General features: G+C 34.5%; 1 protein-coding gene across 1 annotated transcript; it reads left to right on the top strand.

The window, feature by feature from the left end:
* Window positions 1–817: 817 nt before the first annotated feature.
* Window positions 818–14,301, top strand: LOC128219439 (homeobox protein ARX-like). Its single transcript, XM_052927249.1, has 5 exons — window positions 818–881; window positions 10,727–11,018; window positions 13,034–13,198; window positions 13,520–13,565; window positions 13,831–14,301. Exons 1-5 carry the CDS (start codon window positions 818–820, stop codon window positions 14,299–14,301), a joined length of 1,038 nt encoding a protein of 345 aa, XP_052783209.1.
* The last annotated feature ends 505 nt before the right edge of the window (window positions 14,302–14,806 follow it).

The raw sequence follows: 14,806 nt of genomic DNA, 5'->3' as shown, positions 1-14,806 counted from the left end.
CATTTCTTCTTGCGTTTATACTGCATGAACGCGATAGGGCAAGCGATAAAATTACTAAAAAGCCCTTATCATCGGAAATATTTCAAAGGCGTCGAACTAGTCATTCGTGGGTACGAAAACACGTAATTGTTTTCCTGCGGATTTATTTCACTTAAACAATAAAACTGATCATTTACTTAAGAAACTAAATGCGTTTTCGTCCCTTCGGAAGAAATAATGTTCTTATTTCTTTCACCTTTGATTTAAGGCAATATTCGGTGAATATAACGTTTCAAATACAATCACATTAACAAGTAAAGACATCATTTTATTATTCTTTAACATATCCAGATTTCCCCAATGATCCTTACTTTATGATATTAAATTACTAATTGCAATAACGAGGAAATAAAGCTACGGAATTGAAACCTTATTATAACAGAATATAACTAGAAATTGGATTCAATTCAATCAATTGAAGGAGGCGTTTCTCACCAATCGGAGGGTCTGCAGTAGCTCTGTCTAATTGGTTGTAATAAATTGAACATCAGCAATGCGCCCTCCGTCAAGTCCAATTCTGGGAAACATTTTTCAATGCTATTTGATAGACGCAAATGATGATAACCGGATTACAATTATCCAATTAGTAATTCAAGAGATCGTCTGGGAGATAATTCAATTTCGTTGCCATATAGATAGATATATCTCGTGATTGAATAACTTGTAGTTTTTCGAACTTTTGCCACCATTAAAACTGTCTGCCTTAAAATGTATCTATTTCTGACGAGGAATTGTTGAATTTAATACGTTTATTTTTAAACTTTGATAACAGATAAGGATGGCGAATTCGAAGAAGGGTAGTTATGATATTGAAACATTGATCGGACTTCACCGTGACCCAGGTACGTGCGTTCCATAGTTATTTTTGCGGATATTACTTATAATGTAACGTCTTTTGATTTTTTACTCAAAAAGTTTTGCAAGTTAATTTGAGATAAAATAAATGAGGTGGACAAGTGTTATAAATTTTCAAACATAATTTTTAGGTCGTCTACGTTTTTCATTTTTATATCAACGCTATGTAGAATTTGTATTACTTTAAAGTTGCACTCTCACAGATTGAACGTTTTGACAACTTTTTTTCTTTTTTTTGTCTTGGAGCGAGCCATTTTTTCAAAAAAATTCCATGGAAAACAATTATATATGACTGCTAGATCACAGATTTTTATATTTAAGCTAAAAAATTGATGTTTTATGCATTTTTCTTAAACCGTTAGTAAAGGTTTAAACCAAAAAACATCAATTTTCGAACTAGAGGTTCGGACAAATCTGCACTTGTTCCACAGCTCACAAAACCTCACTTCACTTAATCTAAATGACAAAAAGGTACGTTTAATTCAAAGAGGACACGTGACGACCACAGAAAACGAGGCGTAACTTAGGTAATTGAATCCGTAGTATCTGAATCATCACTAGCGGATTCAGTGTGCCCCCCAGGGGTAGGGGCTGCGATTCCATTGAATTCGGTCAGAGTTAATTTTGCAGATCATGTATAGTGGTGTCCACTGAGTTGGGACATTTCGCGTTATGAGAAGGATACAGCATGGTCCACTTGTAAACTCTTAAACATGTTAATGATTAAGGTCCTTTTACAAGAATTAAGAAATGGACCGATAATTATAAGTAAAAAATTCAAATTGAGCTAGAAGTAGTGTGTACAACTCGAGGGGTGAATGCGAAAAGGTTCTAACTGACATAAAATAAAGAAACAGATAGAACCTTTTCGCTTTCACCCCTCGAACTGTAAAGATCAACAAAAAATACCCCGGACTGGCATACATGACTATATATCATGATTTTGTTCTGGGCAGCGGTAAAAAAATCGACGTTCTTTGTGTAAGGTTTGGCTATCTAAAATACAATCAGCGACCTTGACCTTGACCTTGTTTCTATGAACTCAAACTACAAACAAAAGATACGTGTCCATAATTATGAGCTTGCTACTTACCAAGTTTCGTCACAACATGTCATTCGCATCCCATTCCCCTTTAACTCCGCACGGCGGGATTCGGTGTTGCGCTGGCCTTACTTCGGCACGCGGGCAGATCGTATCATTTCGAAAGCCACAAAAACCTCGTTGTATAGTTTTACAAGTTCGTGTTTATATGTGAGAGCTGTCCAATATTCAAAAATACAAAGACGTCAAAAGAGGATGGAGTGAACAATAAATACCGGTTATATAAATCTAATTGTTACCTATACAGCGTGTGTATACCACGTGATAAATTGCGTCACAAATGCTAGTACGTTGGAAGGCAATACATGTATTTTGCTTGCAATGCTTTCCTATTTCGTCACCATTTTCAATGAAACATAGCGCAGTCTACGCCGCTTACGGAGCCCCGCCTTCGGTCTTTTACCACAGTTTGATTGAGAGTGTAGTTTCTTAAAACACTTCGACAAAACTTTTCACAATACGGCCATCTGACGGAGCACTATTGTTTTGGAAACAGTGTTTGATGAAAACAATCACCTTATCAAATTCCTGTAATAAAACGAAGGCGCGGTTCTTTAAGCGGCATAGACTGCCCTTTGTTTCATTTAAAATGGTGTTGTAAAAGAAAAGTTATCTTTGATTTAAGTCTTCATTTTAAGCAAAATGTTGCCTCCTGATGTAACATATATGACGTAATTTATCACGTGGTATATACACACACTGCTATAAGTCCGGACATTGAATTCGTGTATCAACATTCAATAAGTACCACGCTTAATCATGAAGAAATGCAGTTGTTCAACTTTTCAGACACGACGTCGTAATTTGGTTCCCCGCCTACTGAATAAAACACGTTATAATCTAAGCGAGGAAGGATCTATATGCAAGGGGTGAAAATGGAAGTGAGATCATCGATCGCTTTCTTTTTTCAAAGGGACTATACACCAGAATGGCATCATTTTTTATTTGTAACAAATCTAAGGACAATTACTTAATAAAAACATTTAAAAACTCTTTGATATCATAATTGTAAAAAAAATGCAAAAAAATCGAGTCGGAGACCGGGTTCGAACCGGTGTCGCCAAAATTGCTGTTTAGTGTTGTAACCACTGTGCTACGAAGGCTAACTCTAAATCCTCGGAATATTTAAGATTTATTCCTTACTTGGTAATATCGAGTGATAACATCGACTAAGTTCTACTAGTTATTCATACCTAGTAATCTTTTTTAATGGAAAAAAACAGCTAAAAAAATTAATTCTAAACTGTGTGGTGCTTCACTTAGTTAGTTTCAATGCATTTTACACATCGATACCAAGTTTATGTCAGTTTTCGACAATATTCTCTTTTCTTCGCTGTTTCATCACACGGTGTACGTATAGTCCCTTTAAAACTTCAATAAGTTAACTATAAATTGTGTTTAGGAGTAGCCTTTGTAGCACATGGCAGTAAAGACACGAATATAAAAGACTGTGAACCTATTAGATCAATCAAAAGCGATGTTTATTTTCTAATGAAAACATTTCAACTCACTTTTCATTTAAATAGATGCAAACAAATATTTTGTAAGTGATCACCATTGTTTTTGTCCAATGAGAAGGCAGTATTTCTCAGGTGCAGTCAGCCGTTACTGATGTTAATCAGTTGAAGCAGTTGATATAAAAAAGTGACTGGCCCAGTTAGTGGGTAGTTTTCACAATATAATGTGGACCACTAAGACACTAAATCGTAACAATGTATCCTTAAAGCTGTACTTTCATAGTTGAACGTTTTGACAACTTTTTTATTTTGTGTCTTGGAACGAGCCAATTTATGCGAAAATGCATGGAAACCAGTGATATTAGAATGCATATTTTCATATTTCAAGTTCAAAAAATGATGTTTTATGCATTTTTTTAGCCATAAAACATTATTTTATGAACGGAAATATGAATATGAGCGATTTGGTCTTTTGTCAGCAGTCTTATATCACTTGGTTGCTGATATTTACGCAAAAATTGGCTCATTCCAAGACAAAAAAAATATAAAAAAGTTGTCAAATCGGTAAATCTGTGCGAGTGCAGCATTAAGTCTGACACAAAATAAAGGGTTAGGCGACTGCGTCACATATTTCCATTTAATTTGTAAGTACATACCAACAGTCTTTAACCATAACTTAAAGCTGCACTCTCACAGATTTACCATTTTTACAACATTTTTTATTTCTTGTCTTGGAAAGAGCAATTTTTTTGCATAAATATCTGCAACCCAATGATATAATATTGCTGACAAAAGATCAGATCGCCGATTTTCATATTTCTGTTCGATCATCGATCGCTTTCTTTTTTCAAAGGGACTATACACCAGACTGGCATCATTTTTTATCTGTAACAAATCTAAGGACAATTAATTAATAAAATGTTTTACTCTTTGAGATCATAATTGTAAAAAAAAAATGAAAAACAATCGAGTCGGAGACCGGGTTCGAACCGATGTCGCCAAAATTGCTATTTAGTGTTGTAACCACTGTGCTACGAAGGCTTACTCTAAATCCTCGGAATATTTAAGATTTATTCCTTACTTGGTAATATCGAGTGATAACATCGACTATGTTCTACTAGTTATACATACCTAGTAATCTTTTTTAATAGAAAAAACAGCGAAAAAAATTAATTCTAAACTGTGTGGTACATGTACTTCACTTACTAAGTTTTAATGCATTTTACACATCGATACCAAGTTTATGTCAGTTTTCTACAATTTTCTCTTTTTTTCGCTGTTTCATCACACGGTGTACGTATAGTCCCTTTAAAACTTCAATAAGTTAACTATAAACGTATAAAGAAAGTCGTGAGGACATATTCCTTTGCGAATAACGTTTAATTGTGTTTAGGAGTAGCCTTTGTAGCACATGGCAGTAAAGACACGAATATAAAAGACTGTTAACCTATTAGATCAATCAAAACCGATGTTTATTTTCTAATGAAAACATTTCAACTCACTTTTTATTTAAATAGATGCAAACAAATATTTTGTAAGTGATCACCATTGTTTTTGTCCAATGAGAAGGCAGTATTTCTCAGGTGCAGTCAGCCGTTACTGATGTTAATCAGTTTAAGCAGTTGATATAAAAAGTGACTGGCCCAGTTAGTGGGTAGTTTACACAATATAATGTGGACCACTAAGACACTAGATCGTAACAATGTATCCTTAAAGCTGTACTCTCATAGTTGAACGTTTTGACAACTTTTTATTTTGTGTCTTGGAACGAGCCAATTTATGCGAAAATGCATGGAAACCAGTGATATTAGATTGCATATTTTCATATTTCAAGTTCAAAAAATGATGTTTTATGCATTTTTTTAGCCATAAAACATATTTTTTGAACGGAAATATGAATATGAGCGATTTGGTCTTTTGTCAGCAGTCTTATATCACTGGGTTGCTGATATTTACGCAAAAATTGGCTCATTCCAAGACAAAAAAAAATATAAAAAAAGTTGTCAAATCGGTAAATCTGTGGGAGTGCAGTATTAAGTCTGACACAAAATAAAGGGTTAGGCGACTGCGTCACATATTTCCATTTAATTTGTAAGTACATACCAACAGTCTTTACCCATAACTTAAAGCTGCACTCTCACAGATTTACCATTTTTACAACTTTTTTTATTTCTTGTCTTGGAAAGAGCAAATTTTTTGCGTAAATATCTGCAAACCAATGATATAATATTGCTGACAAAAGATCAGATCGCCGATTTTCATATTTCTGTTCGAAAATTAATGTTTTATGGCTTAAACCGTTACTAGCGGTTTAAGAAATAGGCATAAAACATCAATTTTTGAACTTGTAAATAAAAATCGGCCTTCTATTTTGTTGTCTCTAAAATTGGCTCGTTCCAAGACAACAAAAAAAGTTGTCAAAACGTTCAATCTGTGAGAGTGCAGCTTTAAAGCGCTATTTATGATTAAAATAAGCACACCCTGGATCAAGTACATGAATTGTTCATTCGCCATATAAATATATTCCGATCACTTAGCAGGGAACGTTACCTCTGTTTACATATTTTTATGTACATGTATATTTTTATAATTGGTCTTTAGAATTCGCTTTTAATTCATTTCCTGAATTTCATTTCAAAACGTAGGTAAATGACGAACATTAGAAAACTTGTTTAATCCAATAATTAAGATATTTCCGATTGCAATTATTTTGTTAAATTCATTTCCGGCCTTCATCGGTCATGGGCGTTTAAATATTGATGCGAACAGTTTTAACAGTGAGTTTTTGTTTCTCTTTGCGTAATAAATATATGGCGTGATGAAATATTAGTAATGTTATTTTCATATTTATGCTCTCTTTCTCCCAAATCAGACTTACCACAAATAATACGATTGTTTAAATGTACCAAAAAGGATCAATAAAGGTAAAAAACAATGGTTTTTATGAGGTATATCGAGGTGAATTCGAAAGAAAAGTGCAGAAAACACGGTATTTTTACCTTATGATACAACAGTAGATCACACTAAATCTTTTAGCACTCACCAAACCTTTTTTGCGTTTCCAGCTATCAAATACACGGTTATAAACTTGCTATCAGTAATTAATATTTTCCATAAATGCACTATTCAGTAAGTAGTTAAAGGTTTATCACTCTAAATTTATGTTTGTTATACATGCATATGTATTGATTTAGAATAAGAGTGTCATTTTAAAATTTAAGTTTTATTTTGTTGATATATGTCATATTTAGCAACTCACACTCGCGTATTGCGTATTGTTGAACAATTGTATCTTTTCTATTTGTATATCTCTATTATGAGAAACCGTACTGGTTAAAGTCAAATTCTAATGTTGTAAAAACTTGTGGCCCAATCCTTTTGCTTCTGACAAAGTAAAATATGTCATGCTTTTAATGTTACTTAGATTTATTATTTATCTGTTTTCTTTTGCATGCATTGTCAAAAAGTGTACAATTATGAAGCAATAAAATACGATTAAATCAACTATGTTCTAAACCTCCTCAAAAGTGCACGCATTTATTTTATTCTACATGTCTGTTTCTACAGAAAATTATGCGTTTCAGGGTGCATAAACAAATAAAAGTACAAGTATTGGTTAAAGGTTATTATATCTTATTTACCATAATAAACGGTTAAATGCGACGCAATACTTTTAAAATATTATAATTGTTCGTGGTCAACAATATATTTGGTCCAAGGAGAAGGCAGTTTTGCGATACATTTATTTCAGTATATAAGCAGATAGCCATTTTTAATTTTAATCAAGGGAAGCGGTAGATGCGAAACAGTGGCTGGCCCAGTTAGTGGGTAGTTTACACAATATTTGTCGCATTAAACCATTTTCTTAAAGTACAAACTAACATTCTTTATCATTCCTTAAAGGATATAAGTATGTATTTATTAATGGTGAAAGATTTTACGCTCTTACACAAATAAATGGTTGATAGGAATACAGCATATTTTGTAATACATTGAATCGGAATATAAATATGTGATATAGGTACGTTGTGAAAAATATATACTGTAAGTATCAGTGAATCAATAAAACATAATGTTGGTGCTAAACTATTTAGCGAAGGCAGGGCGAGAACCATCGGTTGATAAACCAAGAAAAATGACTTAAAGGCCATTACTTTAAACAAGCAAAAATAAACAGGGCATCACCTCTATAAGTTCATAGTAAACATAAAAACACAAAACATAAATAAATTACATGCAGCTTCAATCATATAGGTCTTACCCTTTATAGCAAGCATAAACAACAACCATTCATTTCATCCAGCAAAAGCATCACGGTGTGTGTAGATCACGTGATAAATTACGTCATAAATGCTACGTCGGAAGGCAATATTTTGTTTCGAATGAAGACGTTAAACAAAGATAACTTAACTATGTATTCACCCTTTTAAATGAAACATAGCGCAGTCTACGCCGCTTACAGAGCCCCGCCTTCGGACGTCAGAGTTTGATTGAGAGTTTTTGTTTCTTAAAACACTTCGACAAACCTTTTCGCAAACCCGCTGGCTGGTGGAGTACTGTTTAAACATTATTTTGGAAACAGTGTTTGAAGAAACAAATTACCTTTTCAAACTCTGGTAATAAAAGAAAGGCGGGGTTCTTTAAGCTATACGACTGCCAGTTGTTTTATTAACAATGGTGTAGAAAACGAAAAGTTATCTTTGTTTGAAGTCTTCAATTTAAGCAAAATGTTGCCTTCCGACGTAGCATATATGACGTAATTTATTACGTGGTACACACACACTGACCCAGGTCATCACGTTTATATCCAGCATAAACAACAACCATTAATTTTATCCATCAAAAGCATACAGACCATCTCATTTATATCTAGCATGAATAACAACTATTCATTCCATCGTGCAAAAAGCATACGGGCCATCACCTTTATATCAAGCATAAACAATAACCATTCATGTCATCCTGCAAAAAGGATACAGTAGTGTGTGTATTTACCACTTGCTAAATTGCGTCATGAATGCTACGTCGGAATGCAATATTTTGCTTTGAATGAAGACTTTAAAGAAAGATAACTTTACTATTTATTCACCATTTTAAATGAAACATAGCGCAGTCTACGCCTTTTACAGAGCCTCGCTTTCGGCCTTTTACCAGAGTTTGATTGAGAGTTTAGTTTCTGAAAACACTTCGACAAACCCTTGTACAAAACCGCCGCCTGAAAAACATTGTCCTAACATTAGTAAGGAAACAGGTTTGTCGAATTGTTTGAGGAAACTAATCACCTAATTAAACTCCAGTAATAAAACGAAAGCGGGGTTCTTTACGCGACATTGCCTGCCCTTTGTTTCTTCAAAATGGCGAAGAAAAAGAAAAAGTTATCTTTGTTTTAAGTCTTCATTTTAAGCAAAATGTTGCCATCCGACGTAATATTTATGACGTAATATATCACGTGGTATACACACTGTACAGGCCAGCACATTGAAACAGAAAACATCTGCGAACTTATATACATGTAGTAGTTCACTTTATTTCAGGTAATATTTCATACATTTTCTATAAAAAATAATACTTATAAATTGAAGATATTCTTATAATAAAGATTTCGTTTCGTAATATACATGTACATGAAAGTCAGTTGATCCAACTAGCCGTAATTAAACAATATACTGTAGTTGTATCACTCCGGTATTGGCAGAAATTTGGTCACTGGAGAGCGTCTGGAAGTTCTTCGCTCGAGGGAAGAGTGTAAAATTATTCCATAAACATCTTGGATTAAGTGTCTCTTCCAGCTAATTCAATTATAATCCTTATGCATATTTAATGGTTAGCGTTAGTCCACAAATTACTAAGACTTTATTTAACAAATAAATCCAAGTGAGAAAACCTCTTGGCTGTCTTTCTGACATTTTTATTACAGGCTTGATACTAAAATACGAATAACAGCAGGCCGGGTAAATTAAATTAGACTCATGCAATTAGACGTAATAATACTGCCCATGATTTAGGTGTATTTTAAAACCAACAAAAATGTATTTAATTTCAAACACTATATTTAGTTTTCTTCATAAAACTTCCAATTAAGTCAATGAAATTATATCTGAATACATATTCAAAGTCATTAAAAACATTATTATAAATGTATATGTTAGTTCTAACCGATTTAGGTGTTGTCCAGGATTCCTGATTTTATATACAAGCAGGCAGAGAAAATGAAAATATAAACAATACAGACTACATGAGAACACTCACATGATATATAAAAAATCAGCCACCTGATTGGAAAAACAAACTAGGGGCAAGATATAAGTATAAGGTAGGTCGACATGTGCGCGCCGAATGGGTATTACCCGATGGCGAGGGTAAATCAGCCTCCCCGTCTCCCCAAATGTTTCGACAGCCATTGTTGTCCCCTTGTTGTCAGAGACACAAGTCGCTTTCTCCTCCCCCCCCCCCCCCCATAGCGTTGGCGTTCGCCGCACCATTACTTGGATATGACACTGCTTCTTCCCTGTAAAAAAGACTTTTCGATCGGGAATTTGTCAGCATAATTGTTTGTTTTCAGGAGCGTACAACAATTTTGGATATCAGTTGATTCTATACCGTGCTGTTGCATATTATAGAGCCCTGTGTGTCAAGAAAGAGGAGATGGTCCGCACAAGTTTACAAAAAAACATATAGAATAAGTGTTTCATTGTAAGATCGTGATGTATTTACCATGTGAGCACTAAAAGCTATTTTCACAAGTGGCACAGCAACGAGTTAAATATTTACAGTTGGTGTTTTAGAGTTGAAAAAAAAAAAATACATTTTTTAAAAAAGATACATAATGACAGGTAATTGTAGTTGTTCAAAAAAGCGCTAACCAAACGTTAATTTGGAAGTGACGTCGTTGAATTTGGTAAGATGTTAGCGCAGTGGTTAGCGCACTCGCTTCTCATCTAGGCGACCCGGGTTCGATTCCCGGCCTGGGCGCATGTGTGTTTGGTTTGTTGCCACTAAGCCGGAAAAGTCGGTTTCCCCCAGGTACTCCGGTTTCCCTAACAACATAAGACCACACATTCACGTAAATTTGTGCCAACGAGTGATCAATATAATATTGTAATAACTTGTTTTACAATCGTTGTTAAATCAATAAGTTTAAACTAAATTGTGTCCCAACGAATGCGCGGTTTGAAATGAGAGCGAAATAAAATGTCAAAACACTTAAACATATCAAGGACAAACGACAGTGGCTTTTCTTTGCTGATAAACAACATAATGTTTATCGTTTCAGGAAGTTGCCTTCCCGGAACATGGGAATCATCAAAAGATATGCAAAGTCATGGCCTGAAAATTCCCATCTTTCTGCGGACCTCTTCGCCGCCAGAAATTCCAAGTGGCCACGGCGACACACATCTCCAATGGCTCGCACATGCACAGACTGGAAAACACAGCGGAATGCACGGCAGTGCTGTGGTCCCGACGAGGGGGTTTGATGGAGTTTCGGAACAGGCAAATGAAAGGGAAAGCGTAACTAACGAGGACGCTTCTCCACAACATAATCTCATACGAGAGCGAGACTTGCGGTATGACACTTAAATCGACATCCAATGTACACCCAATTTATTATACAGTGTCTTTTCAGTTGTCCGTTTAAATAGAGCACTTGCTGTTCGCCAAGGTGTCCAATTTTTGAGTACAGGCTTTTTTTATTGTGCTAGTATGAATACTTGGTAGCAGGTACTTGGCATATTTCAAAAATTAATTGGAAGTTTGAACTAAAAACATGTACAAATAGTATACCTTTTTAATATTTGAACCATTTATCTCAGTAATCAAGATATGTAAATGGAGACAACGAGTTCCATGGAGCATATAAAATGGAAATTAACTTTCGAAAACATAATAAAGTTGAAATATGCAATTAAAAAAAATCATTGGTATGTTATATGCTGTGTGTATGTAGTGTATGAAATGGCATTTATAGGTACGAACATCCACACATGCAGTGTGTTCAGTCAGGCGAGCGTTTACAAAACGCTCGCAAACGTTTTGTTTTGTATCCCTGTTGCAACGCAGCGCATACACGTTAAGCGGAAAACCAAACAGCGAACGTTCGCCGCAAACATCTTTACTGAACGCGCTGCTGTTTTGTAGTTGGCGCCATTTTGTATGATATGCAGCCAAATGAGTCTTTGATCTCTAAGTTCTTTTCTGTCCACGAGTGAGCAACAGTTAACTATTTACTTTTGATGTTCACGAGGTCATACTTTCCGATCTTGCACTGAAACAAACATATGTGTGCATGTTTACTATATGCCTAGAACTCCTATACTTCAACCTACCGGGTAGCAATTAATAAATCAGTTTAAAATATAATATGGTATTATAAATAAAAACAAAATATCCTGATATCAATGTATTTATAAACTCGTTAGGCCATTTTTTATTAATTGGCTAACGGATTTTTTTGAAAAAATGTTGGACGGGTGGGGCGAAAAAAAGAACAGAAAAAAGGATTTCATACTCATACTATTTTTTTTACAATACATGTACATGTATTTTTCATAGCGTTTGTGGTCAAACCCAAAACCAAAAGATCAAAATAACAACAAAAAGGGAAGACATGTTCATAGAATGAATATTGATATGTTCAAATGCTCACTTTGTCATACTCATATGTTTGGCTTTATAGTCCAATTTTCTCTCCTACCAATTTCAAATTCAAATTAATGTAATCATTATATAAGCATTTTATACACTTCCACCTTATAATGGTGTCACATTTTAAGACAATATTATTAAAACTTTCAGTTTTACTGTCACTTTTTGTTGATGTTTTTGAAGCACATCCTGACTGCAAGAGTTTTCCTATTTGCAACACTATTTCCACATATCAACCTAACAATGAATATGCATGTGTCTCCTCATTGCTGGGCACTACTTCTTCTCAACAGAAAAAGTACAATGTAACAAATTTCACTGACTCAATTATTTATTAAATGGAATATGAAATGTAAATAATAGAAATGACTTTCTGTTCAGTAATGAATTCTTTGAAGTTAAGATATTTCTCTGCAGCTTTTAACAAAATTTAAGTTACCACAGATTTTGATTACTTGAATAGTAGTTTCCATATAATTTGTTTAACAATTTATGCTCCCTGGGACAAACACAGGACAATATATTTTATCAATTACTATGGTTTATATGTGATTTGTTACCATTGATACAGACATCAGCCTTGATATCAGTTATTCCAAAAAAATAGTTTAAATGCAGATGGTATGTTGAAAATAAGAATTTGTTTTTGTATGATCTCAGCTCAATTGAGGTCGCCATTTTGAAAACAAATTTTAAAACTGTATCCTTATTTTGCAAAGGAACTGGCAACAGGTTTTACATTATTCATGTGCGCAAAAAAAACGATCTGATTTACTTTTTTCAATATTTAAAAAAAAATACTAAAAAGTTTTCGAAAATATTGGGCGGCGGATCCGTTAACCAACTTATTAAAAAAAGCCTTAAATAAATATTTTATAAAAAGCATGAACATGAGATAAGAACTTAATCAATTTAAACGAATTATCATTTCATTTAGGCAAAGAAGAAGCAGAAGTCCCGTCGACTTTGAGCGGCCATCTTGTTCCGAGGATGAGTACAGCAAGCGGAAGCAGCGACGTTACCGAACTACTTTCACGAGTATGCAGCTGGAGGAACTGGAGCGTGCCTTCCAGAAAACCCATTATCCTGATGTGTTTACCAGGTACATTATTAACACGAAAAGCTGAATGGTATGTGTGTAAAGGAGTTGACCAAATTTGAACGAGTTTTGTTGAAAATCCGTTTGAATCGAAAAGTCTTACGTCAATAAAAGAATATTTGTACCGAATTGTATGTCTAATATTAACCTCCAAATGTTCAAGTCGACCAGCGCAAATATTTCTAAAAAAGTATATATCATGAAATTGTACTGTACTGGAACCAAGACTCTAGTTAAAGGCATACGTGTCAATATCAAACAAACACCAAGCTTCAATATACAAACAAACAAATATCTTTACTGTATCGTGTGTTTTACATTCAGGGAGGAGCTTGCGATGAGAATCGACCTGACCGAGGCCAGAGTGCAGGTTAGACTCCCAAGACACGTGAAATGAAACTATAGATAGACATTTTGAACTAAAATATTCGTGCCATTACGACTAAAAAAACGTTTTAGTAACATTAGTCCAATATTAAAAAGATATAAATAGAAGGCTGATATGGATTATTACAAGTATAGGATACTTATACTAAAATTACTGTTTAAAAAGCTATATGTAACAATTAAACGACAAACTTCTCATTTTAAGAACTGCATACATCATTTTACATCGTCATGTCTGTTTATGGCAGGTCTGGTTTCAAAACAGACGAGCAAAGTGGCGAAAGAAGGAGAAAGTAGGACCAGCAGGCCACCCTTTCACCGGCGGGTCATTTCCTCCGCCCCTCTCGCCTCGTCACGTGACCCCACAAGCTCAGACACTCTCAGACTTACTTTTTAAAGCCTACGAGACCCATTTCCTGCAGAAATATGCTTTACCCGGCCCACTGTCCCCGTTTCAGTCAAGACACCCGGTGTTCGCATCTTTTCCACCCATTCTGAGAAACAGCATGGCGCCTATGGGTTTCGGAAATGACGTCATCATTCCGAGCATGCCTCACTCATTCGATACAAGCCTGTATCAATCCAGATCTTCGAAACCTAGTTTTGAGAGCAAGGCGAAGGATAGTGGAAGCCCTGAGCGACAAACTATGCACGTGTCAAGTATCGATGTTTTAAGAAGGCGGGCACAAGAATATGATGTTCGTCCGGAATTTGACTAAATTGTCTGTAAGACAAATGTTTCGAGTGCCATATTGATTAAATATTTATACTACTTAACATTTCATATTTGGTTATGTTTATACATGTACATACTTTTTTATATAATTTATCATATAATAAATTCGAGTTCACTGTTCAGTGCTCATAAGAAAGATATGCATACCTCGATGCTCTAAAATGTACTTTACTCGGTACCCAGTCTATTTATAACGCAATATTAATTGTGACTCCATTGAATACATACATATATTATGTTGAGTAATCGGAAAAATACATACTGTTCTGTAAATCTTATGACCAGGTAGTAATGTTTGCCTTTGTTGTACGTTGTGTTATTAATAAAATATATCAGCACCAAAGTACGAATATCATTTGTAATTTTCGAAACATCCCTCTGTGCATGTGAAGGGAAAATAACATGAACTACAACTTTACAGACTGGTTTGAATGTATGTTACTTAATTAAGCTAATCTTAGTGGAATGAGAAAATGTGTGATTTATTT

This window comes from Mya arenaria, chromosome 15 (assembly GCF_026914265.1).
Source record: "Mya arenaria isolate MELC-2E11 chromosome 15, ASM2691426v1".
In the NCBI taxonomy this organism is placed as follows: Eukaryota; Metazoa; Mollusca; class Bivalvia; order Myida; family Myidae; genus Mya; species Mya arenaria.
Note: the sequence above shows the minus strand (reverse complement) of the source record. Positions and strands in the feature narration are given on the sequence as shown.

What these genes read in the sequence shown, in the direction of transcription:
- LOC128219439 (XM_052927249.1), top strand. Translation starts at nt 818, where the DNA reads ATGGCGAATTCGAAGAAGGGTAGTTATGATATTGAAACATTGATCGGA. An exon ending in CGGACTTCACCGTGACCCAG is followed by an intron (nt 882 to 10,726) that starts GTACGTGCGTTC and finishes TTATCGTTTCAG; the next exon opens with GAAGTTGCCTTCCCGGAACA. An exon ending in TATCCTGATGTGTTTACCAG is followed by an intron (nt 13,199 to 13,519) that starts GTACATTATTAA and finishes TTTTACATTCAG; the next exon opens with GGAGGAGCTTGCGATGAGAA.